A 25,562-nucleotide genomic window follows, 5' to 3' on the forward strand; every position below is an offset into this window, starting at 1 on the left:
AAAATCAACCTTTGGGGAAAAGGGTCCAGAATGACGAGTGTGCATGCAGCCATCGGTGTTGTGCCTTGATTTCTGCATATTATGATCCATTCCATATAGGTCTATATGGGATCCATATATAATTCTGTGGTAACATCACAGTCTGGTGTTTTGATAAACTTAGTATTGGTAGTACTGAGTGCGGTATTTAGGAACATCCTAATACCGCCCATTGAATAGCATCGGTGAGGCATACTGTCAGGAATTACCGCCAGTCTGGTCAACAGCTGAAAAAACTCCTTATAATAAAGTAATGTCCTGTCTCAAAAGTCCTGTCTCCACTACCACACCCATCACACATTACCTTTCCCTCTACATCGGACAAAGATCCATCATCCACCCCCCCTAATAGGCACGTGTATGGTGCCCAATGTCTCTGTTGGGGACTTGTGCACCTGGAGGCCTGGGTCCTATCCAGACACTGAGCCTTCACCCGGAAGTCATGTGTTTCTGTCTATATTATGAGCAGGGCCACTAGAATTATGAGATTGTGCGGCAGCTGCATTTTTTTGCACAATAAAAAAGTTGCCGTATGTGTCCCTTAATCAACCATCTGCTGCATAATCTGCAGATTTTATCCCCCCCAAAAATTGTTTCTGGCTCAAAAACTTCAAAAGTTACTAAAAACGCAGTGAGATGGACTGGTCTCTTTTCTGTGATTCATTGCTATATTTAGGGGTTAAACTGGTACTGAAGAGGTGCAACTAATGCCCAGACAGTGTGATTGACAGGTTTAAAATGAAGTGATACTATCTCAAAATGTGTGGCATGATGCTGCATAATTTGCCTTTTCTTGCCGCATAATTTACTAAGCCCTGCCGCATAATTTGCCCCCCACTGCTGCATAACTCCAGTGGACCTGGTTATGAGCGTGGGGAGACTGTTCCAATATCACATCTGAAGTGTGCAGTCTAGTGCTATTTAGTGTTCATGTCCCCACCCACCTGTGCCATTACTACCTGGTACCTGCACCTGATCTTGATCCCACACACTACATTACACTGTGTACTGAATCCTAAACCCGGGGCGCAATTGTATGTTTTCTCCAGGCCATGATCATCAGTTCCTGGCAATACAAGCACCTGCCATGCCCAACTCCTGCCTCCAAGTATGCCATGTGTGTCCATCAGGTGAAATTGTTTTCTGTTTCCCTTTCGTTATGCATTTATTGGTGAAACGTTTGGTGCAAAAGCCATGACTTGGTTTTTGGATTTTGCACTATATATAGTAGGTAATTAAACGTATATTTGTTTGTTTCACCACGCGTTTGAGTTTTTTTTGGGTTGATTAGCAGGCTTCATATTTAGTGGCGCAGCAGGCTCGGCTCGGGGTCTGTGGTTCGTCTCCTGTTATAGGCCTTGCTCTGCTAGGTACAGGGGACCCGCCATTTGCATAGAATAGGCAACCAAGTCTTGTTGATTCTTCCGGGTTGACTGCCAGGTTCGTCTGTGTATGTTAAGTAAAGTTTGTCTGCGGCAGCATCCCTTCACGCTTCATTACGTCGGGGTTAAGAGAGTCTTTCTTGGTGTTGTTTTGCTCTTTTTCTTTCTGTCTTCCTCCAGATTTCTGTTCTGCATGTGCTCTCTCTTTTGCACCAGTTTCTCTCCGTCACTGTCCCTCTGTCTCTCCGCATTTCTCCTCTTCCCTCCTCTCCCCGTCAGCCCTGTTTCTTGTAGCCCCCTTGTTTGCCTGGCTCGTCCAATCCTTCTCGGTATGCCTGATACCCACTCTGCATTTCTGTCCACGTCGCCCCACTTCTGACGCTGCCCTGGGGCCCGGTCCTGCAGTCTGACGCTGCCCTGGGGCCCGGTCCTGCAGTTCTGGCCTTATCTCCCAGTCCGTCCCCCCACCCCCCGGCAGATTCCTGCCTTGCCCCCGCTCCCTGTCGTAAATGTCCCATGCACGCCAGAGAGGGACCCGGCCATGTACCTGGGGCGGTGCCGCGGGGCAGAGGGCCCCTCCCGGCCCATTCCGCAGCCACCTGCAATAAAAGGTCCCCGTTTATCACACCTAGATGGCGCTGGGTGGGGGAGGGCGCGCAGATGTTATGGTTCCCAGGACCGGTTTGATCGGGATGCGGTGGGAAGGGGCCTGCCTCGGGCATTCCTCCCCTCTCCCTCCGCCGGGGCGCGGGGCCCTGCTGCTTTTATGGCCCGGCTTTATTTGTTTGTGCTCAGCCCAGATCGCAACACTTCCTCTCTCCCTCTCTTTCCATATGTCCCCCCTCCCCCTCCCAAGTGGCCCACCTTATCTCCCCCAGCTCTTCTTGCTCTGCGGTCGGTGTTGTTTACCCAGGCGGCTGTAACAGGCCCCGGCCATCAATCAGTGCGGCCTGGCCTGGCCTGGCCGGGGGAGCTAGCGCAGGGCACCCGAGAGAGCCCTCCAGGAAGGCGCCCGAGCCTGGCAGGACAGTGAGAGCCCGGCCCGGGCTCACCGGAAGGGGCCACGAGAGGTCAGGTGAGCTTAGCACGAGGCTAGGAGAGACCCCCAAGAATGCCATGAACGGGACCAGGCGCCGGGGACGCGGGCCAGGAAGGCCGAATGCGATTGGCTAGATGGAGCATTTCCATAGCAACGTAAAGAACTGCGTGTTCCTGGTCTGGGAATCGACCTCACTTTAGGCGGGCCACCAGTAGGAGCCCCCCTAGGGTGGTCTGCGTGTTTCACCTGAGTGGTCCATAAGGGTCACCTGGGCCTGGCCGTGTACCAGGAGGTCAGTCCGCTCATGGCATCGGGGGCTACCCGCCGGGAAGGCCGCCTAACCCTGACTTCTTGCAGGGAGCCTAGCCTGCCCATGCAGCAGAGAGCCCGCCATGACAGACTGCCTCAGCCGTATCATGCAGAAGGTTAGTGCCTGGGCTTGGTCTAGCGTCAGACCTGAAGCTTCAGGGCGCGTAATCAGCGCATGGCACAGATGGCAGCTCTCCAGAAACGCCACTTGTATCAGGTGATTTTGTTGGCTTGTCATCAGTTTACACTAACCTGATGAAAACCCGAATCATAAGAAATTCGCATGACAAATTAACAATTTGTAAGCTACTTTCTATAGTGGGTGGCTTCTTTTTGGACGCTACTGGGCTGTATATCGCATTTATGTTAAACCTTAACTCAGTAATTAAGTGCACGCCTAGCAAGCCCCCGAGGAGAGCTGCGTGTTGTACATGCACTGATAAGAGCTGCATGTCTCAGAGGAGAGCTGAGTGTTGTACATGCACCGATGGGAACTGCATGTTGTACATGCACCGATGAGAGCTGCATGTTGTACATGCACTGATAAGAGCTGCAAGGCCTCCTTGATGAGAGCTGCATGTTGTACATGCACCGATGAGAGCTGCATGTTGTACATGCACTGATAAGAGCTGCATAGCCTCCCTGATGAGAGCTGCATGTTGTACATGCACTGATGAGAGCTGCATGTTGTACATGCACTGATGAGAGCTGCATGTCTCTGAGGAGAGCTGCATGTTGTACTTGCACCAGTGAGAGCTACATGGCCTTGAGGAGAGCTGCATGGCCTCCCTGATGAGAGCTGCATGTTGTACATGCACCGATGAGAGCTGCATGTTGTACATGCACCAATGAGAGCTGCATGGCCTCCCTGATGAGAGCTGCATGTTGTACATGCACTGATGAGAGCTGCATGTTGTACATGCACCGATGAGAGCTGCATGTTGTACATGCACCAATGAGAGCTGCATGGCCTCCCTGATGAGAGCTGCATGTTGTACATGCACTGTTGAGAGCTGCATGTTGTACATGCACTGATGAGAGCTGCATGTTGTACATGCACTGATGAGAGCTGCATGTCTCTGAGGAGAGCTGCATGTTGTACTTGTACCAGTGAGAGCTACATGGCCTTGAGGAGAGCTGCATGGCCTCCCTGATGAGAGCTGTATGTTGTACATGCACCGATGAGAGCTGCATGTCTCTGAGGAGAGCTGCATGTTGTACTTGCACCAGTGAGAGCTACATGTCCCTGAGGAGAGCTGTGTGTTGTACATGTCCAGTGAGGAGTGCATGTCCCATATTGTACAAGCACCGATGAGAGCTGCATGGCCTCCCTGATGAGAGCTGCATGTTGTACATGCACTGAGGAGAGCTGCATGTTGTACATGCACCGATGAGAGCTGCATGGCCTCCCTGATGAGAGCTGCATGTTGTACATGCACCGATGAGAGCTGCATGTTGTACATGCACCGATTGAGAGCTGCCTGGCCTCCCTGATGAGAGCTGCATGTTGTACATGCACCGATTGAGAGCTGCATGGCCTCCCTGATCAGAGCTGCATGTTCTACATGCACTGTTGAGAGCTGCATGTCTCTGAGGAGAGCTGTATGTTGTACATGCACTGATGAGAGCTGCATGTCTCTAAGGAGAGCTGCATGTTGTACATGCACCAATAAGAGCTGCATGTCTCAGAGGAGAGCTGCGTGTTGTACATGCACCGATGGAAGCTGCTTGGCCTCCCCTATGAGAGCTGCATGGCCTTTAGGAGAACTGCACATTGTACATGCACCAATGAGAGCTACATGTCCCTGAGGAGAGCTTTGTGTTGTACATGTCCAGTGAGGAGTGCATGTCCCATATTGTACAAGCACCGATAAGAGCTGCATGTTGTACATGCACCGATGAGAGCTGCATGTTGTACATGCACTGATAAGAGCTGCATGTTGTACATGCACCGATGAGAGCTGCATGTTGTACATGCACTGATGAGAGCTGCATGACCTCCCTGATGAGAGCTGCATGTTGTACATGCACCGATGAGAGCTGCATGGCCTCCCTGATGAGAGCTGCAGGCCCCTAAGTTCAAGTTCAAGTTCAGGGATATATATAGCGCACTACTCACCCAGAGGGTCTCAAGGCGCTTGGGGAGGGGGGGTTCATTTTTTGTCGAATAGCCAAGTTTTAAGTTCTTTTCTGAAGGAGATGTGGTTCTGTGTAAGGCGGAGGTGAGTGGGGAGTGAGTTCCAGGTCTTGGCCGCCAGAAAGGAGAAGGATCTACCACCCATGGTGGATTTTCGGATACGCGGGACTGCGGCGAGGGCTTGATTAGAGGATCTTAGTTGGCGGGTGGGTGTGTAGAAGGACAGTCGAGTGTTGAGGCATTCGGGTCCTAGTTTGTAGAGGGCCTTGTGTGCGTGGGTGAGGAGACGGAACGTAATTCTCTTGTTGACGGGAAGCCAGTGGAGGTCTTTTAGGTGTCTGGTAATGTGATCTTGGCGAGGGATGTCCAAAATGAGTCTCGCTGATACGTTTTGGATGTGTTGGAGTTTTTTCTGTAATTTGGCTGTGATTCCGGCGTATAGTGTGTTTCCATAGTCCAGTCGACTCGTGACCAGTGCGTGGGTGACAGTCTTTCTTGTCTCGGAGGGGATCCAGCGGAAGATTTTTTTGAGAATACGAAGTACGTTGAAGCAGGAGGATGAGACTGCGTTGACTTGTCTGGACATCGAGAGTGAGGAGTCTAGGATGAAGCCACGGTTACGTGTGTGATCTGTGGGTATGGGTGCTGTGCCCAGAGCCGAAGGCCACCAAGAGTCGTCCCAGGCGGAGGGGGAAGATCCTAGGATGAGTAGAGCTGCATGTTGTACATGCACTGATGAGAGCTGCAGGTCCCTAAGTGAGCTGCATGTTGTACTTGCACCAGTGAGAGCTACATGGCCTTGAGGAGAGCAGCACACTGTACATGTACCGATGAGAGCTGCATGGCCTTGAGGAGAGCAGCATTTTGTACATGCACTGACGAGGGCTCTGTGTCACTGAGGAGAGCTGCCTGTGCCAGAAGAGAGCTGCAAGTTGTGAGGCATCACATATGGATGCAGGATACTGTCAGGATGTTCCGGCTAAATTTCAGATCTTGTGAAGAGTCAGACAGGGATGTGAGGAGTTTCAAACCTTCGGCTGCCCCCATAGAATTTCGTATATCAGGTGCCTGTGAATTGTCCATATATCCGGGCATGGACTTTCATTAAAAAGTGTTGAGTTGAAGATACTAAAATCTATTTTTTCGAGAGCCAAGCTGCAGATAATGTGACTTCATCATGGTGTGATAAATATACACCACAAATCGGATGTAGAGAAGCAGTGCTTAGCTTAGTGGCAGTGCTGCTGATGGCTGATGTGACATCACTGAAGTCTTGAGGGTCGTGACAATTCCAAGTATTACACAAAGAACAAGTGTGGCAAATGTATTCATTGGGATCAGTGGCTGGTCAGGCTTTTTGGAGATCATTATGGCACATATATTATTAACATGAACAAAAAAGGAACCCAATAGGATGAAAGGCTAGAGATATAAAAGCCCTCCATAATAAGCGAAAAACACAGTTTTTCTAAAAAATCCCTCACCCACCAAGGTTTCCCCTTGGTGGCATGCCACATCATTGGGGTTCTTCCCGGTCCGATGTGGATGGAGGCATTCTGCGACCTGACGAAATACGCTGGAGCACTTTTTTGGGTACTGGCTATGATAAAGACGGTTGTGTGGGAGGGGAGTGGAGTGAAGGTGCTGTACAAGTTTATAAAAACCTAAAAAGTAGGTCGCCGTGCTTTATTCCTGCCTCTAGTCGGTGTGATTACAAACAAAGGGGGAAAAAAGGAAAGTAATAGGTGTCAATGAGTCTATTCCTTTCTGGTCAACATGTTTCAAGCCTTGCCCCTAATGGCTCTTCTTCAGGACCAAGGAACATTGGGCCATATGTATCAAAGGGTTTTACCCATTCTGTGTCTATGGGAAAATGTGTTCATACATATGGCCCATAGTTCCTATTGGTACCAATCCTCAAAGTCCCTCTTAGAAAAACATTATCTTGTATGCCATGCAGAATCACACAACATACATAAGAAATTAATCTCAGGTTTAACGTCACTGCGTATATTGTAGACACCATCCTAGTGTGTCATGATCACGCCGGGGAGCAGGGGGCCTGTAGTCACACCTTCGTCAAGGCCACCTTCGGCCACTCCACCTAAATCCACTCACCCGGGGACTTTGAGGAGTGGTACCAATAGTATTTCTCTCTCATTGTGAGAGTAGCCTTTCATCCTACTGGGTTCCTTTTTTTTGTTCATGTTGTATTATTGAGAAGGGTAAATCCAGTTATTCCTCTTCAACCCTCCCTTTTTGAAAACATATATTATTAATGTATGCTAGCGCATTATCATTCACGGACAGCACATTTTCCATTGAAATGGTCACTAAGTTTGCTCAGACAGTTTTCCCATGATGAAAAGCGCACAAGCGAAAATTTGTGGAACTCAGGTTTAAGGAAATAAGTGTGTCTTAATTTATTTTGTTCCTATTAAAATTTCTGTTTCTATTGCACTTCAAAACACACAAATGAAGCACATTTGTGTAATTCATAAGTGCTGATACAGACTGAAACATCTGTCCAGTTCATTTATGGTATTTAAATTGTATTGTGTGAGAAAAATTGGCATTTATGGTACCCCTGCAAGACTGCCACATAATTCACTTTACAAAATCATCTGGTATTGCAGTTAGAGGAAGTAAACACAAATCTCCATGTACCCCAGCAAGACAGCTACATATTTCTCTTTACAAATCATCTGGATTTGCAGTTAATAGGAGGTAAACACAAATCTCCATGTTAAAAGAATAAACAGCCATTTTCCACAAGTTATTGCCTGACATTTGACCTCTCTCTAAATAAAACACAGGAAAAGTTTAAACAAAAAGTAAAGTCACCTTTATTGCTCAATCACCTTCTGAACTCCAGCATGGTTATTTTGAGGGTGAGGCAGCACCCCAAGCACTTCTACTTCCAGCACCTATGAGCAGTGTAGAAATTGTTCAAATTTCCTCTGTCAGAACTCGAAGATGATCATGGTTTCTCAGGAGCAGAGATTCTGCCTCTCTCCCTGAGATTTTGCACCTTCAGTGTGACGAGTAAGGGTCCTGCTTGTAATGTGGTTCAGCACATCTCGGCAATTACAAGCACTCGCTAGACCTCCAGATTTCTATATAGAAAGCATACAACCAATGCTTTATTAGAGCAGGTGGTTTCCGGTGCTCAGCACCAGCACTTAACTGTGCATACCGGCGCTTGTGACAGTCTGCCACAAGGTGGTGCTATCTGGTAAATTTAAAGATCACCAGAACAACAGTTAATTATTCATTAAATATACATTACAAATTACTATTGCCTGCCACCCAAGCTATTCTCATAGCTTTTGGGGCCTGAAACAGTCCCAATTGTCACACTTGTAGGAGTGTGATAGTTAGTAGTTGTATTGTTACTATTATTTTCAGCATGGCAGGGGAATGGTCATCAGGTGGCAGTGGACACCTGATGAGAGCCCTGGCACTTTTTTTTTTTTTTTTTTACAAATTAAGCACTGCACACAACTCTTATGAAACAGATCTACAGTAAGCATGACTTACTTCAAGGTGCAAACTAAATATGATGCTTATTGAAGTTGGAACTGTAACGAGCACCCCTAACTCCAAGGATACAGCCAGAGAACCAAAAGGATAGGGAACATTGGTCAAGCATGACTTTGGCTCATTAACCAAGGACTCCAAGACCCAAAGCAATGGAGGAATGGGGAGTAGTTCAGGACTGTTGGGAAACAAAATAAAGAAGGGAAAACGTGTTGAGCCATTTCTTAGGGGAAACTATCTACTGAGGGAACAGAGGAAAGGAAAAACATAAACAATATGTGAGAGCGCCAAATGGGTGTGAACTGAGTTGGAACCTGAGAAAACTCAACAACCGCTGTTTGAGAAGCACATTTTTCCTTGACTGGTGTCCTTTTTTTTTTTTGCAGAGTTTTATATAGCGCGAACTAGACTCGAATCGAATCGGGTATCAGAGCGCTTTACATAGCACCAGTTACGTTACATGAGGACACACATTCATTTTAGGCACGGAGACATTAAGTGATTCGCCCAGAATCACAGGCGGTTTTGGCATCGTTACCAAGGGGCCACCCAAGTTTCAACCTTCCAGAGCTTCCAGGCCTCTATGTTTGTGCCCCTGCTGTAACTTGCTGGGACCCTGGAAAAATGAAGTCTTAATTGTCAGTGCATGTCTTTCTGTAGACCTGACCCTTGGAGATTCCAGAGAATGATTCCTGATAGTGCCCGTTTCCAAAGGCGTCCCCCAATATTGGATGTGGGCCGGGTTTCCACTGACAGGTTTTATGAAACACTTTGTGATTAGCTTAAGAGCTCTTACAAATATAGCAATCTTGCAGGATTGTTCAGAAGCGTCAAGCCCAGCCTCTAAATATTGCGACTGGTCCCAAACTCATCAGAAATCCAGCACCTCCTTAAGTACGTATTCAGGGGACCCACCCATCATGAGAGAAGGTGGTAATGTATTGGCTGGTGCATGAGGTTTGTGTATTCGAGAGGCATGCATCACAGAGGGAGTGAAGTGCTATTTTGATGGCTCTGGAACCAAATAACCTTGTATAGCGCAAACTAGACCCGAGACATCGGGTATCAGAGCGCTTTACATGAGCACTAGTTTCGTTACAGATGGACACATTCATTTTTGTTAGGCCCTGGAAGATTCAGTGATTTGCCCGGAATCACAGGATGTTGAGCGCCGTTGCCGAGACTCGAACCCAGTTCCCCCGCTTTAAGGTCGACAGCTCTAACAGCAACGTTACATCCTCTCCCCTATACCTTGAGGTGACCAACAAAACTAGGACTAAACTCAAGATGGAGCCTTGTGATGGTCCTATTTCTAGAGGCCAGCCAAGCTAGGTCCCCTACAGTACACTTGAGAGTGACGTTATCGGTGGCGATCTGTAGTTTTGTCTAGGCAACCTTTCCTTTCCAAAGCTGGGGTAGCGCTGTCTTCTGGGTTGTGTGAAGGTTGTGCAACAGGGACTGTACTGCTGGATTTTTGGAGAGGTCAACACCCTCAGATGAAATGTGAGGATGGAAATCATAAGAACAATAAAATAAGGCGTACCCTACTGCGAAGTGCAAGGAGTTATTATGCACAAACTCAGCTCATGGCAACTAATGCGTCCACTCTGTTTGATGTTGCATGAGATAACATCCTAAATATTGTTCCAAACTTTAATTCAGTCCCTTGTCTGACTGTCTGCATGGTAACTAGTTGAGGTAAATGAACAAATCCCCAACCTCATTATTAATTCCTTTCAAAAATAACTGGGACCCTCCGTATATCTGTGTTTTTACCACATATATTTGTAATTGCATTTATATATTTAATTTTATTTAAGAAGTTTTCTATAGCGCTGGCCTGACCCTAGGGTATCGGAGCGCTTTACAGAGGATACTCGCAGATAATCACCATATACATAGATACTCACAGGTAGTCACCATATATACACAAAAAGAGGGAAACATGTTACGAAGAGTGCACAAAAGAAGAGAAACACACTGTAGTGCAGGACAGATTTGACTTCAAGGTTATTCAGAGTTATTGGGCTTGGACAGAGCTAGATGTCTGCTAGCTGTCTCGAGTTATCCCTTCCCTAGGGAGCGGTTGAGGAATAGGGTTTTGAGTTGTCTTTTGAATTCAACAAAGGAGGAAATGGTCCTGATGTGAGGGGGAATGAAGTTCCAGATTTTTGGGGCGTTTCCGGTGAATGATTAATCCGCGGTCTTTTAACTTCTAGTTTTTGGAGAGATGAGTAGGAGAGAGTTTGAACTTCTCAGGCACCTAGACTGGCCGCCTTTTTAGAGTTTTTTTCTCCAAGTATTCAGGTTTGCTGGTGTGAAGTGCGTGACAAGGCGGCAAATTGCTTTTTGGTGAGTAGCATGCTACTCCGGAACCCAAAAAGGGTTAGTGGTGAATAAGTATAGGGAAATGTGAAATTAATTTGAGTGGTGGACATGTAAACAAAAGATCTTGCTTATGAAGTTGTCACCCGCAATCAGAAGGACTGCTCTTCCCTCTGAGTCTGAGATTTCCACAATGACGTTAATGGTAATTATGTCCAGGGCTGTTGTGAGCTGGGTAATGTCTATATCTGCTGTTTTTCTGTGCAGACTCTTGGCCTGAACAAGGGTTCTACAAAGTCTTACACAGATCTTAATGTGTTGATTCCCATTGGACCACCAAAACTGTTAGTGGCAAGTCCTTCAATCTTATGAAATTCGAGGTGGAGACATAAGATTGCTGTGGCCCCATCCTAAAATGTTTTGTGGGGAACAACATCAGGAACAAAAAGTCAATTGTCCTGGATTAAATATCCCTGGTGATATTTCTCTTCTGGTTTTCCTCAAATCCATTCTTCCTTGTGGACAGATACCTGTTAATTTTGAACTTCTGATAGCAAAGCATCAACTTGTCCTTGTCCAAGAAGAATTGTAGAAGGTTTGGTTACAAGAAGGGTCTCTGCCGATGTTCTGGAGAGTGGATCTGCTTTTCATGGCAATTCAAGCTTTGAAATTAATTTTTTTAAAGAAGAGATACAAAGAAAGAATATGTTTTTTTAAGTCTGTATAAAATGTGCATTCGTTGTAGCGAGACGTTTGCCAAATTTCATATTTTTGCAGTGATTTTGACATGATTGTGCCGTGGAGATTCCAGCAAGGCTTAGTGGGTGGCAACAACATCAATTTAGTGAAAGCTTCTGTTTTAGAGCAGTCCCATGGTTTTCTACCTAAACCCCATTTATGTGCCAGGTCTGGTGGCTTAGTGTACTAATGCATCCTGTGTAGGGGCCTGTGTTTGACCTCATGGTCACAGGTTCAAATGCCGGCTGGTCGACTCAGCCTTTCATTCTTCCGAGGTCGATAAAATAAGTATCATTTAGTTGGGTAACAATAAACATCTGCAAGCGTGTTACAAATACACTTTATGTTATTTAGCTCTTGAACTCTGTGCATCATGACTTCCAAACTGAACTTCCATCTCGCTGGGTTTCCACAGCTCACTTGCTGTTGCCTTTTTTACCCCCCAGATTTTTCCGAGATGCTCTCCATGGCTCAAGGTGCTAAGCTATGAAGATACTATGCCCAAGCAATCCGGCTCAATAAACCTTTATGGTGCAGCATTCCAAGTTAACTAACCTTTACCAGAATGTTTGATTATTTGTCTGTAACTAATTCATCTTCAGTGTAGAGCAGACATTTACTGTACAAATCTGCAACAAAACATAACAGCCCTGTGCTGAGAGTGGAGCACTGTACCATGGGTTAACTATTACCCATAACTGAACATTTTGAGATGTGAACTCTGCACACTGTTTTTTTTTTTACTTCGTGCAGGTGGACGTACATGTATATACTGCACTATTTACGTCTTTTGGCTTGTACTACCAGACTTGCAAGCTATAAACACTGCACTAGTTTTACCATGTGCCTAGTGTAGGCCGATACACCAACAGAATCCTCTGTACTGTTTATATGTTGTCGTAAGTGCAGCCAAACTCGAACAGTAAACAGTGTACTATGGGCCATATTTACCAATTTTTCGCGCAGTGCAGCTGCTGCGCTGTGTTGCGTGAGGAGAGAGCAGGAGAATGCCAAAGTTACTGAAATATGGCACTCTCCTCCCCTCTTCCTAGCTCTGAAATTTAGCTGCTATGCTCCACTGAGACTCCTTTGCGCTTTAACGCAGAGGTGTCTCCCTGAGTTTTGTACTAGAAGGATACACTCATTTTAAAAATGTTCCCACTTTGTATGTGTGCTATACTGTGCCGCACACATGCGAAAATAAATCAGAAAATAAAGTAGAACAAAAGCATTTCTCCATCTTAGCGCCTGGTTGAAGGGTGCGCTATTTTCTGACGCTAAACCCTTTTCTACTTTATTTAGTAAATTCGGTTTAGCGTCGGAAACCCTTGGTGGTTGTATGGGAACGCCCATGCCCACCCATGGAATGCCCCCTCGGGGCTAAGTAATGCAAAACAGCTCTATGCGCTGCTTCACATTACTTTCACATTTTTCCCGCGCTACAAAGTTTAGCGTTGGAAAGAAAATCAGATAAAAAGATTTTGCGCATATTTGCGTCACTTTTGTGACGCAAACACAGCGTAAAATCCTAGTAAATCTGTCCCCAAGTGTGTCAACACACGTACACATACACTGTACTGTTTCTCGTTACCGCACAGCACATACATTGTGCTCGCTTATGCCCACCATTAGTCTGCTTACCAAGTGCTGTCTGAGTCAGGTTGCTTTTTTAGGGTTCTCATATTTTCAGTAGCCACAGTCAGTGATCCGTTCGGCTTGCGTTTGCTTGTGTTTTGTACTGTTTTGGCGGGGGTATATTGCTTATTGACAGGCATGTTTTCTTGTTCAGTGATGGAGATGGTTAGTGTGATTGGGTCTCTTTGGACTGTTTTGTGAGCGGATGCCTTGAAGACATTCCTGTTTGTGTCTTTGCATCTACCTGCCGTTTTCCACACAGCCCTTGTTTTGAACATGATACACTGCAGTTAGATATACGCAAAAGTCTGAACCACCGCATACATTGGCAGACAAGAGACATAGAATTATGAGTTTATGACACATCTGAGAACTTCCTATGATGTAAACTTGTTTTACATTATTATCAATGAGCCTGAAAGAGCAGCTTCTCATTTCAGTTAGTAACTACACTGCTGGCATTCATAGCGAATGACAGTTTGTTTCTTATACTGCCACACCGCTTTAACGAGATACCATTTTAATGCACCAAAGGTCAACATAGAATTGGCTGAGCAATCCGCCTTGCTGCAGCTGGTCACTGTCAGCGCCTCCAGCTGTTGTGCTGTATTTTCCACTTCAAAGCTCTGCTGTGAAACTCCTAGCTGACCCTGCTCGGCTGTTTTCTGTCGTGCGTTTGTTTGTTCTCAAAGTAGACTGCCCTGGGCTATGCCGCAGCCTGCCGCACGATGGCAGCAGTGCGTCACTGTCTAGCAGACAAGTCACCCAGCGCGCGGCCTATCAAGATGATAAAACATTCGGAATTTCAGGACGAAAACATACATTGTCTTCTTTGTGAATAATCCGTGCGTCCCTCGCGAGGTATTACCTCCACCACGTAGTTGAGAGACAACCTGTGTGGGAAGTTGTCTTGAATGCTTCCTGTGTTAATCGTCTTTAATTTAAGCGAGTAATAATTCAGTTTTCAGCGCGGTCACGCACGCTTTATCAGGCTCCGCGCGGAGACAGTGTTCTGATCACGTTCTTTGCTTTGGGCACCCACGCAACACATTCTACTGCTCGCCCCCAGGTACTGTGCAGAAACGAATGCACAGCCCGAGCCCTGGCAAGCAGTCATATCCGCCGCAGTGACCATGTGGCGGAATTAGATCTAATAAAATATTGCGATAAATCGCTGAGCATTTGTCTCCTCAGTTTGGGGAAATAACTACTTTACAGCGCAAATCTAATATAGATTCACATGCTGTGCGTATTTTCGCCATTTAGGTTTGTTTCTCGGAGGGCGTCGTCCGGGAGACCGAGTGGAGAAGGTTACTATAGTTACTTATGTTACTATATAGTTACTTATGTTACTATAACTGGTGAATTTCAGTGTTTTTTTTAGTTTAAGTTTATTCTGACATTTTCAGGTCCATATAAATTGACTTTAACCTCTTTTTTTCAGTGACTATACGTTTAAAAAAAAAATGTAACATAAGATATTACCATATAACTATAGCGTCACTATAACCTTTGTTTTTCTCAGTGGCTTTATATATATATATATTTGTATATATCAGTTTTGCCTTAGTCAGTAAGTTTATAACCTGAGTTCAGACTCAAAGGCACAGCAGCTTCAGTGCTGAGCGTTGCAAGCCCAGCCCTGCCAAGTATCACGCACCAGGAGTGACACTAACGCATTTCAGTGTGGTGATCCGCATCACCGCACTGAAATGCAAAGTCATGCATTTGTAGCGCTTCCTTGGCTGTGAAGCAACAGAACGCTGGCTGCTAACCCACCAATTTTTTATGTGAAAGTGCAGAGCGGAAGCGCTCGCTGTATGCTGTTCTGCAGGCTTGGGGTCTGCCTGAGGCCAAGGGAAGCTGCTACTATTACAATGTAACAGACATCAGGATTGGGTTCAACACGCGGCCGCGGCATTACCATTTAACGGATCAGGTGGGAGGAGTCGGCGAGTGCCCAGTGTGATACAGGCAGTGGGTCCTACTGCATTTACCCGCCTGCCCGCCGCAGTAAAAGTTAATTAGAAGTTTGCACCCTTCCTCAGCTGGCGGCAAATATATAGGCTGCTGATATGAACTACGAACTGATGGCCAGAGTGGTTTGTGGCTGCCCAGAAAACCTTCCTGACTGTGCAGCTATGTAGCTGAGCAGCCACGACTCTCCTCAAGCATGCACGGCGGCCGGCGTTGCTCAATACTGCGGGCAGGGTCGGAGTGAGTTGGGTTGCCGGAGGCTGGCCTGGCCAGCACTGCCTCTCGCCGACCCTCGATGCAGGAAGTGCCCAGCGTAGCCCAGGTATCATGATTTTTGAGTTTTGGTGTCTAATGCGCTAGCACGCAGAGCCCGTGTGGCGCAATACATTCCTCTTTAATTATGGGCCTGTTTCACAGCTGATCATTATAGGCACACCACGCACCTCCACCTGCTTGCTTGCAGAGAATTCAGTTAATTATAGGTGAAGATTGCAGTTTCTGTTGTGGCCATGCTGCACTGCCTGTGTTTTGCTGGTGTTTTTAAAACATTTTTTAAACGTGATGATTTGGAGCCGACTGTCGGGAAAAGGCAGCCGGCGCTGCCATCACCCTCAGAGCTGAGGGACACATGACCAGCTGCCCAGAAGAATCATGAATGGCCAGGCATTTCCATTCATGCCACCCTGACAGGCTGGTGGTTCTAGTCTGAGCTGTAACTTTAGGAAAATTCGCGCTGGCCTCACCAAATTGCTCCGCTCGTCTCGCCTCGCTGACAAGAGGTAAGTACCTCGCGAGTGTCGAGGACTTTTAGTATCAGTTTGTTAATTAATGCATTAATTTGCGCCCGTCACTAAAGTTTAGCAGAGGTGAGCAAGTGGCTGCTGGTGGCACTGTGCCTACAGCTTGTGTGATCTGGTGCAGTTACGGGCGGGCCTCTGTGTCTGGCTGACTAACTGAGCCGTGCAGCCGTGAGCCTGTAAAACAGGAAACAACTTCGGAGTTTTTGAAATACAGCCAGCCTGAGGTCGCCTGACTGTGACCTATAATGTAACTTTGTGATTGTGTGGATCAGTCTGTCTTAACCTCGTAAACACTGACTCTCTGATGCTTAATGTCCGGTGCCTTATGCAGCGCTGAGTGGCTCGAGTAAGTCTGCTGACTTAGTCTGACTCTAATTATACAGCAGCTGATGATGAGATCAGACCGGGTTCATAGCTACCAAGGTTTCAGATTGCTGTGGGACATTTTCTTAATTTCAGTGTAATTGGGCCCTTTAACATCGTCTTGGAGTGGAGACCCGATTGTCAGAGAGCGGCCTCGAGTTCAAAGTGCTGTAATGCATTATCATGCCATTATTATTGATTGCCAAGGTAGGAGCCAGAGGACCCAGTTGGCGCAGGCTGGCAGCAGGAAGGATTGTCTGATGCTCCGTTATGAATGATCAGATTAATTAGATCATATTCAGACCAGCTGCAGTGCCAGCCTGCCCTCTTTAACTTATAACAGCAGTCTGCCTCAGGCAGTGCCCTTCCATTTCTGGTGCTTTTCAGCGGTTTTAAGTTCTTCTTAGAGTTTCTTGTTGCTCAAATGGATGCAATTTCTGCTATTTATAGGTTACCCATGTCTGCACTGCTTGATTTTGTTTGCGAGAAAATGTCACTCATAGTTGTTGAAATGTCACTCATAATTACACTGAAATTACGAAAATGTCACTCACAGCAATCTGACACCTTGGCAGCTATGCAAGCCATTGTCCTGGTACTGAGAGCTGCTGAAAGCTGCCAGTTCACTGACCACCTTAACCCCCGTACCTGTCTCTCACACTTCTTCATCCATCACTCTGCAAAGGGCTGCATCTCATAACACCTCCACCGTCCTCACACATAACGTGGAAACCCTTCCCACAGAGGATCGAAACAAAGATATCACACTTCCAGCCAAACACCCTGCACGGTGTAGCGTGCTACCCACGTAGGCAAGCGCTTCTGCGTCTCACACAGGGGTAGCAAGCGCTATATAAATGTTGCATACAACACAACACATGACTATGCTTGTTCTTTTGTTGGTTGTGGATTTACCAAGCCTGAAGGGTTGGTGTGCCATTAAAAAGACGCTGTTCAAGTATTCTACTTTTAACTGATGTTCCCTTTGGGAGACAAATGCGAAGTTTTAAATCGCTGTGTATTTAGGGATCCTTACTGCACACGCACAAGGGTGCTAGAAAGCTGTGTTCCCCCAACACCTTGAACCCTGAGGTGGAAGTGTTGACCTGGTAGGCCGGGGAGAGAATGGGTTTAGCTGGTGCAGATGCTGCAGAGAAACATGGTTTCTGACACGGAGGTCCAGAGGTCTGATCAGGATAGCCCACCGAATCCTAAAACAGGGTGGGCTGCTTATAATTGGATAGTAACAAAGAGAAGTTAAATTAGTACTCCAGCGGAAGGTTAACGCAAGACTCCCCACCTGTATAATCTACTCGAAAATCATATATAATCTTCAGTGTGGGCTGGCCACTCGTCCACTGAGAAAACCTTTACCTGCTCGCCTGCAGAACAACTCTTAGGAGTAAAAGTCCTGGGATATCCTCTCATGGAATAACCTTTGGATTGAAAGGCCTACATTTTAAAGTGACAAAATTGCCCCAGAATCTTATTTCAAAAGCAAATCTGGATAGATGTATCCAAACCCTGGGCATGTTGATATGATGGTGATTTTTCATCTGAATACCTATGCAAACAATATAGTTGCTCACTCATGGCATTGAACAAATCATGTTTATTCCAAGTGTTGTTTATCGGACAGTTACTTCAAGGCTGGTTTGAAAACACATTTCACTTCATTTGGTCTTCAAGAATTCTCACTATGGATATCTTTTGTATTCATTGGGTCATTGAGATCCAGAAGGGATTGAAACTCATTACCTAATCGGCCAATTTTGCCACGGGCGTAACAAAACTAGAGGGGCCCCCCTGCAAGGCACTTGGAGGGGCCCCTCAAGCCTCAATTAGGAGCTGTCCGGCTGTGCTGAGGGGGCTCCCTGGAGCTTGGGGCCCCCGCACTGTGGGGGACTGTGTTACGTTCCTGATTTTAGCCCTGGAGCCCGACGTAGCGGACTCTACCAGCCATAAAAGGTCCCCTCTAGCATTAACAAGGGAGTGGGACTTTAATGGCCTGCAGAACCCGCTACGTTGGGATCTAAGGCAATTAGAACATTCCGTGCCAATAGGGCAGACTGTTCGAATTTGTAAAACAAAGACCTCACGGAGCCCATGGGGTTTGAAATCCCCTTGGGCTCAGTGATGCCTTTATTCACAGCAGCAGTTACAATCAAACATTTTTCAAACATTTCTCCAAACCTCCCGCATTATCTAGCTCGATCCCCCCCAGCCAAGCTCGATGTGATGGTCTGTCTGACTTCTTTCATGATAAAATTCTAGGCATAAATACGATCTCTCTATATATATTGCTTGAAAGACTGTACAGACTTGGGATTCAGAGCACCCCTCTGTCCTGGATTGGATCCTTTTTAAGTGACCGCACCAAACAGGTCTCCCTTCAGCTTATTATCTCGGAGAAGAAACCTCTCATCTGTGGAGTCCCTCAAGGCTCCGCCCTGAGCCCACTTTTTAAAAAAATGTTTATCTGTCTCCGTTGGCCACTGTGGCAGAATCCTGTGGGGTCAGAGTGATCTCCTATGCGACGACACACAACTGGTGTTTTCGTTTAGTGATCACTCTGATGCTGCCTTCTCTAATTTCAGACGTTGCCTGTGTAACATCACCACTTGGATGTCACTCAACACTCTTAGGCTCAACTCGGATAAAACTGAGGTGCTGTTCTTTAATCAAAAAAATCCCCCTCTTCCCCTACTTTGGTGGCCACCTGAGCTGAACCCCCCTCCAGTCCCGGTGGAATCAGCCAGGAATCTTGGTGTCCGATTCAACAATCAATTGTCCTGCAAGTCTCAAATCAACATGGTCTCCTCTGCGTGTTTTGGTAAATTACACATGATCCGCCAAATTTTCCCTTTTCTCCCCCTGGAATCTCGCTGGACCATTATTCATGCACTGATTTCTTCACATTTAGATTAGGCCAATAGTCTGTACGATGGGGCACCAGCCTACTTGATTAAACACCTACAGATTGTGCAGAATGCAGCGGCAAGAATGATCTACAACATCCCTCTTCGTCACTCAATCTCACCACAGTTAAAGAAGTTACACTGGCTCCCTGTGACGAAACACATTCAGTTTAAATCACTGGTCTTGGCGTTTAGAGCCTTGCAAGGATGCATGCTCAGTCCAACCGATCACTCAGATCCAATCACCTTCGCCTCTTGAGGACTCCCTGGTTTTGTCGCTTCAGAATGGGAGGCAGAGCTTTTGCAGTAATTACTGCTCAAACTTGGAACAGCTTACCGCTATCCCTACGTATGTCAGAATCTGAATGTATATTTTTTGACGTAACTTGAAGACTTGGCTGTTTACCAACTTTTAGCCTCTTAGTGAGACCTACAACTGCCAACCCTCCAAGCGGCAGGACACCCCCGTTGGGGGTAGCTGCGCGCTATATAAGCTTAAAAATAAATACATAAATAAACATTGGAAGGTTGATGCTCCAGGCTTCCCTCAGCCATTAGAAACCCAGAGTAGTCCATTTTCTTCAATGGAGCGCTAAACATTCTAGTGTTCTAATATTGCTTCAAGCACTACCTTCCAGTACATGAACTAAAGTCTTTATTTTTCAGCTCAAACTTGCAAATAGTGAACTTACTTCCTCTCTGTGTACATTGTCCCTGGTAAAGGATTTCTACACGGCTGGTTTGAGTCTTTACCTCCCTGAGTGGTACTCATCCATCATTTTCCCCTGTCATACCTGCACTACCTGCTGTCGTTCTTCAGTCATCAAAATGGTTGTCATTCTTCTAGGGCTACTGATATGGATCCTGATGGCTTTCTATGTTTTAATAATCAGGGTTTGCAGCAGGAATCGTTCTGTAGTTACATGGTGTGCATTATTCTGCCATTTAGTGATTGGGTCCAAAATCACCTTCACTTCACTTCCCGTCCCTCCTTCTTTTTTTTGTTTTTTGAGTGGTTGTCGCCGACCATTTGGTGTTATATCCCTCCTCAATGACGTCACACATATGGCCAGGAAGCTCCACTGCCTGATGAATGTCTCTCTCAGGCCATGAGTCCAGGGGTCCAGCCTAAGAATTAGAAAAGCTCTTTGTAGCACTTTAAACACTAGCTACCCAGGGATGTATGGGTGAAGACACCTTCTTCAGAACCTAACACGACCTCCACCCTGAGCACACCTGTACTTCTTCTTGACTACACTCACACTCACTCACACTCATTCAAAGCCAGTCACAGCCTGCCTCAGCCTTCCTTAGAGACATCACAGACTTTGTCCTGCTCGGTTGAGGTCTCCTGATGAGTGCAGCTACAGTGCTACTACTGACGCATTCACTCACACTTCCAAGATAAAGAGCTCCTAATAAAATCATTGGCAAAAGCAAAAAAATGCAAATGAACCAAAGGCTCAATCCAGCCGACACATATGGGAAAGAGTCGACATCTATCACACTCACACTCCCCATTGGGCTGCTTCTATACAGAGGATTGTATGAACATATTCATAGGTTTGCACTCATTCCGGGGCGCTCAAGAGTTGTCTTTTAATGGAATGTTTTTTTTATTTTCTTTTTATACTGAATTCTGATACAAAGTTTTGTAACTGAGAATAATATTGAACACTATTCACGCCTTTGTGTTTCCAATACTTCTGAAACACTAATTTCCCCTTCTGCTTTTGTTCTTTCTTCCCAGGCGGTTTACAAGCTGGCGGACGTGGCCTGCAAATGTCACGGAGTGTCGGGATCCTGCAGCCTGAAGACCTGTTGGCTGCAGCTGGCGGACTTCCGGAAGGTGGGAGATCACTTAAAGGAGAAGTACGACAGTGCAGCCGCCATGCGCATCAACCGGAAGGGGAAGTTGGAGCTGATGAACAGTCGTTTCAACACGCCCACCGTGGAGGACCTGGTCTACATCGACCAGAGCCCCGACTACTGTCTGCGCAACGAGTCCACCGGCTCCATGGGCACTCTGGGCCGGCTCTGCAACAAGACCTCCGAGGGCATGGATGGCTGCGAGCTCATGTGCTGCGGCCGGGGCTATGACCAGTTCAAGACAGTCCAGGTGGAACGCTGTCACTGCAAGTTCCACTGGTGCTGCTTTGTCAAGTGCAAAAAATGTACCGAGATTGTCGATCAGTTTGTGTGTAAATGAAAGAACCAGCAGGGCAGAGAAAACGAAAACAGCCAAAATATATATTATATAAATATATAAATATATATTTTATATTTGTATAAATAAATAGATAGATAATAATTAAAAGCTTATTTAAGAGACCTTTTTCATAACGAAACCAATGGAATGGATGTTTCATTTGAGGCTGTGAAGGAGGTAGGATGTGGCTCCGGCTGTTGGTGCCAGACCATGTGACCAATACGACAGATAGGTGCCCAGATCGAGTACCCACAATGGAATCATGTTAGAGTGAAAAATCTCTGTCAGGCCTTTCTGTTTTCCTCAAACAACGTGCCAGAAGGACAACTTATGTATATCCAAGCTGATTTTCCTCCTCACCATCTCCATCTAACTTTTTGAAGGCGTTGAGCTCCATGCTGTGGGCAGTAGGTTGACACAAGTGCACAGTATTGAATGATCATATACAGTAAAGGCTATAAATACATCAAAGGTGACTCCACATCCTGGTTCCCGGGGTTCAGCGGTGTGCTATATTCTTTTACATGTAGTTTTTGGAAAAGTACATTTTTGAATTTCAAGACCACCCTTGTCAACGCTGATGCTGCTCAGTGATCGAATTCCCAAATGAAGTTGGTTGTTCTTTATTAAAATGTATCATAGCGGAATAATTCTTACTTCCTTTCAAATGATTGATCAACATGCCAGTGGCTGCTTGTAATTTTTCGACTAATCCTGCATTCCACTTTTTTCCAAAGGTGGAAAAAGCACTTCAGTGGAACATTCCTGTCGACAACTTAACTCCAGATTTGTGTACAGTGGTACAAACTCATTCATTTACAAATATGTCTCCTACTGTGAAGTACCCAGCGCTCTTAGTATTGTGCCTTCCTTACATCTTCCACTGAAGAGTCGAATCAGGGCTTGGGCATCTTCAGAGTAGTGTGAGGACTCTTCTGAGTGTATCTGCAGGGACTATGGCTATTGTAAGCAGGTGTACAAATCAGAAGAAAAGTCAAGCAAGTAATATCAGTCGAAAAATCTTGATGACAAAGCTAATTCCATTGTCTGCTCACCACTTCCCTCCGTCGATCATGTTGGTATCCCTGTTATGCCACGGAGCAACAATTGTGTTTCTTGTCGACCTATAGTGTGGATTGCCATGGACTGGGCGTTACTGCGTAACAATATTAATGTCCATTCTTTCTCCTCTTTCTGTGGATGTACAGTATAAAAGGACTCTCACTGTTAGGCTATTTTTTTAAAATGCTATTTTTTTTTTACTTTGGATTTGCAGACTATTTATTTGAGACTCGTTAACACACCCATGGTGCAACGTTGCTAGGTACATGCTGTGTTTTCCTGAGTACTTTCTCCTATAACTATCACCCCACTGAAGTAAAGACTGCCAACAATGTGTTTGGGTGAGGGGAAATAAGGGAAGTTTACCTAGCGAAAGCATTATGAGCAAGTTTGTAAATATGTATTATCTTTGTAATGGAACTTGTCAAGTAAAACACATTGAAAACTTTGATATAGTGTGAGTCCTACTGTAAAATGATGATGGGGGTTAAGGTACGGGAGCCATCTGTATGATTTATATGTATACACATGAACAAACAGTCATCATTATGCTTTTGAACAAGTAAGTCAAATTCATTGTTAATGCTACTGCAATAATATATAAAGTGATTATAAACAAATTTATTCCTAAGAAAAAACTGTACATCAGTGGTTCAATAATCACCCTACCAGAGCCAAGTGTATATCATGGCGAATGGTAGGTCCGAATGTGATCTTCTTTCCCAGCTTTGTGTGGGAGAAAGCCTCACCTCACCCGGCAACCGCTCGGTGAATGAGGCCCCGCTCTGTCCGTCGGTACCTCCGAAGGCTGTTTCTCCCGGAGGTACCGACGGACATAGCGGGGCCTCATTCACCGAGCTCCTGGACTCCTCCCTCACGATGACCAAACAAGTCAACACCGTCTCGTCCTCTTGCTTCAACACCCTGCGAATGCTTCAAAAGATCTTCCGATGGGTCCCCACAGAAACCAGAAGAACAGTCACCCAGGCCCTGGACACCAGCCGACTGGACTAAGGGAACGCCCTATACGCAGGAACCACCGCCAAACTGAAGACTCGGCTCCAATGCATACAAAACGCCTCCACACGACTCATCCTCGACATCCCTCGCCACAGCCACATATCCATCCTCCTGAGAAACCTCCACTGGCTCCCCGTCAACAAAAGGATCACGTTCAGCCTGCTCACCCACACACACAAAGCGCTCCACAACATGGGCCCGACTACCTCAACAGCCGACTCTCCTTCTACACCCCCGCCCGCCAGCTTCGTTCCACCATCCTCGCCCTCGCCATCGTCCCACGTATTCGCAGAACCACCTCCGGTGGAAGATCTTTCTCCTACTTGGCTGCGAAAACCTGGAACTCCCTCCCCATCCACCTACGACTGACCCAAGACCATCCCAGCTTCAGGAAGCATCTCAAGACCTGGCTCTTCGAGCAGTATCAGCGCCCCGCCTAGCGCCTTGAGACCCTCACGGGTGAGTAGCGCGCTCAATAAATGTTATTGATTGATTGAAAGTCTAGTATTACATAGCCGTTTCAATCTTGGCCTGGGTACACAGACTTTTTTCCACTTTTTCCCAGATGATGATGCTCCGCCAAAGTGGTGGGCTGATGGGATTTATCTGAGCCCGGTGCTACTCTTATAATCCGTGTCTGATGCTCCCATCCTCTTGAACTCACCTAATAGATTTGGCAAACTGACCTATAAACTCCTTTTTCTGTATTCTATCTATGCAGACTCACCAGATGAAGGAGTGGAGTCTTATCCATGTATGATGAATAAGGTGTCCATAAAATAGCTTGGTTTATAATAAGCCTGAGTGTGATTTTAGAATTGATTTTGCATGTTTCTTCTTAGGGGAATTTTCATCCAAGAAAACTATCACCACTAGACATCATCACTGCATAAAAACGCAGCAGCAAAGAGGGCTGCAAGCACCTACAGAGTGCAACTGGTGAAAGAAGCATGTTTCTTTCTGGAGACACTGCTACCAGAACAAAAGAGAAACCAGTTTCTCCCAATGCTACAAAGCATGCTAGACCAAGGCAGAGAGGCATTTAAAGAACCAGCTACGGCTAAGTCAATAACCAAGGGTATAGAAGAAGTACCCCTTCTCATTAAGAAACCCACCAAACATCAGGGGAAATTGGCTAGCAGACTCCCTCATCATGGCAACTGCACAGAAAAGAGCCAATACACCCTCCCATCTCCCGACAGAAGATAGTAGACATGGTAGGGAGGTAAACTGAAACATTTGCCTCAACATTGTGGGAGATAGCCAACTCAAAATGCCTTGCTGAATTGGTATGCTCACCAACAGTGGGACGAGATGGAATGGCTAATGGAACATCTTCCAAAGGAATTCAAGAAGAGAGCAAGCACATTGTTAACACCGTTCACCGACGAACTCAAGAGCTCCAAGAAGAACTGCCGAGCCCTCGAGAAAGTCTGGAAAAGGGATCCGACACCGGACAACAGGACCTCCTACAAACTTGCCACCCGGAAACACCACCAGCTGATCCGCGCCGCCAAGAGAACAGCATTCAAGGACCGGTTGGACAACAACGCACACAACAGCAAGGAACTCTTCAACATCGTGAAAGAGCTTTCCAACCCCAACGCAGGAAACAACGACATCACCCCATCGCAAGACCTCTGCAACTCCCTCGCCTCATACTTCCACAACAAGATCGCAGACATACACAGCAGTTTCAACAACCAACCAACGCACACCACGACAGACCAGCCACCCCCCCCCACCACCACCCTCCACGCCTGGACCCCGATCAGCACAGAAGACACCATCCGCACGATGAACTCCATCCACTCCGGATCACCAACCGACCCCTGCCCTCACCACATCTTCAACAAGGCCGACGCTGTCATCGCACCCCACCTGCGAGACATCATCAACACATCCTTCGACACCGCCATCTTCCCCGAGAGCTGGAAACACGCCGAACTCAGCGCTCTACTCAAGAAACCAACAGCGGACCCCACCGACCTCAAGAATTACCGCCCCATCTCGCTTCTCCCGTTTCCAGCCAAAGTCATCGAGAAGACCGTCAACAAGCAGATGGCCGC

The 25,562-nt window shown here is 46.5% G+C and overlaps 1 protein-coding gene across 2 annotated transcripts in view; it reads left to right on the forward strand.

The window, feature by feature from the left end:
* WNT5B (Wnt family member 5B) overlaps positions 1-22,922 on the forward strand; it is a 494,935-nt gene extending 472,013 nt beyond the window's left edge. For both annotated transcript variants that reach the window (XM_086952866.1, XM_086952867.1), the window contains exon 5: positions 20,953-22,922. In XM_086952866.1, the coding sequence (XP_086808992.1) occupies positions 20,953-21,411 (459 nt within the window). In that variant the 3' untranslated portion in view covers positions 21,412-22,922. The remainder of the gene's footprint in view (positions 1-20,952) is intronic.
* Positions 22,923-25,562: the final 2,640 nt, after the last annotated feature.

This window comes from Lissotriton vulgaris, chromosome 1_2 (genome assembly GCF_964263255.1).
Source record: "Lissotriton vulgaris chromosome 1_2, aLisVul1.2, whole genome shotgun sequence".
NCBI classification, from domain to species: domain Eukaryota; kingdom Metazoa; phylum Chordata; class Amphibia; order Caudata; family Salamandridae; genus Lissotriton; species Lissotriton vulgaris.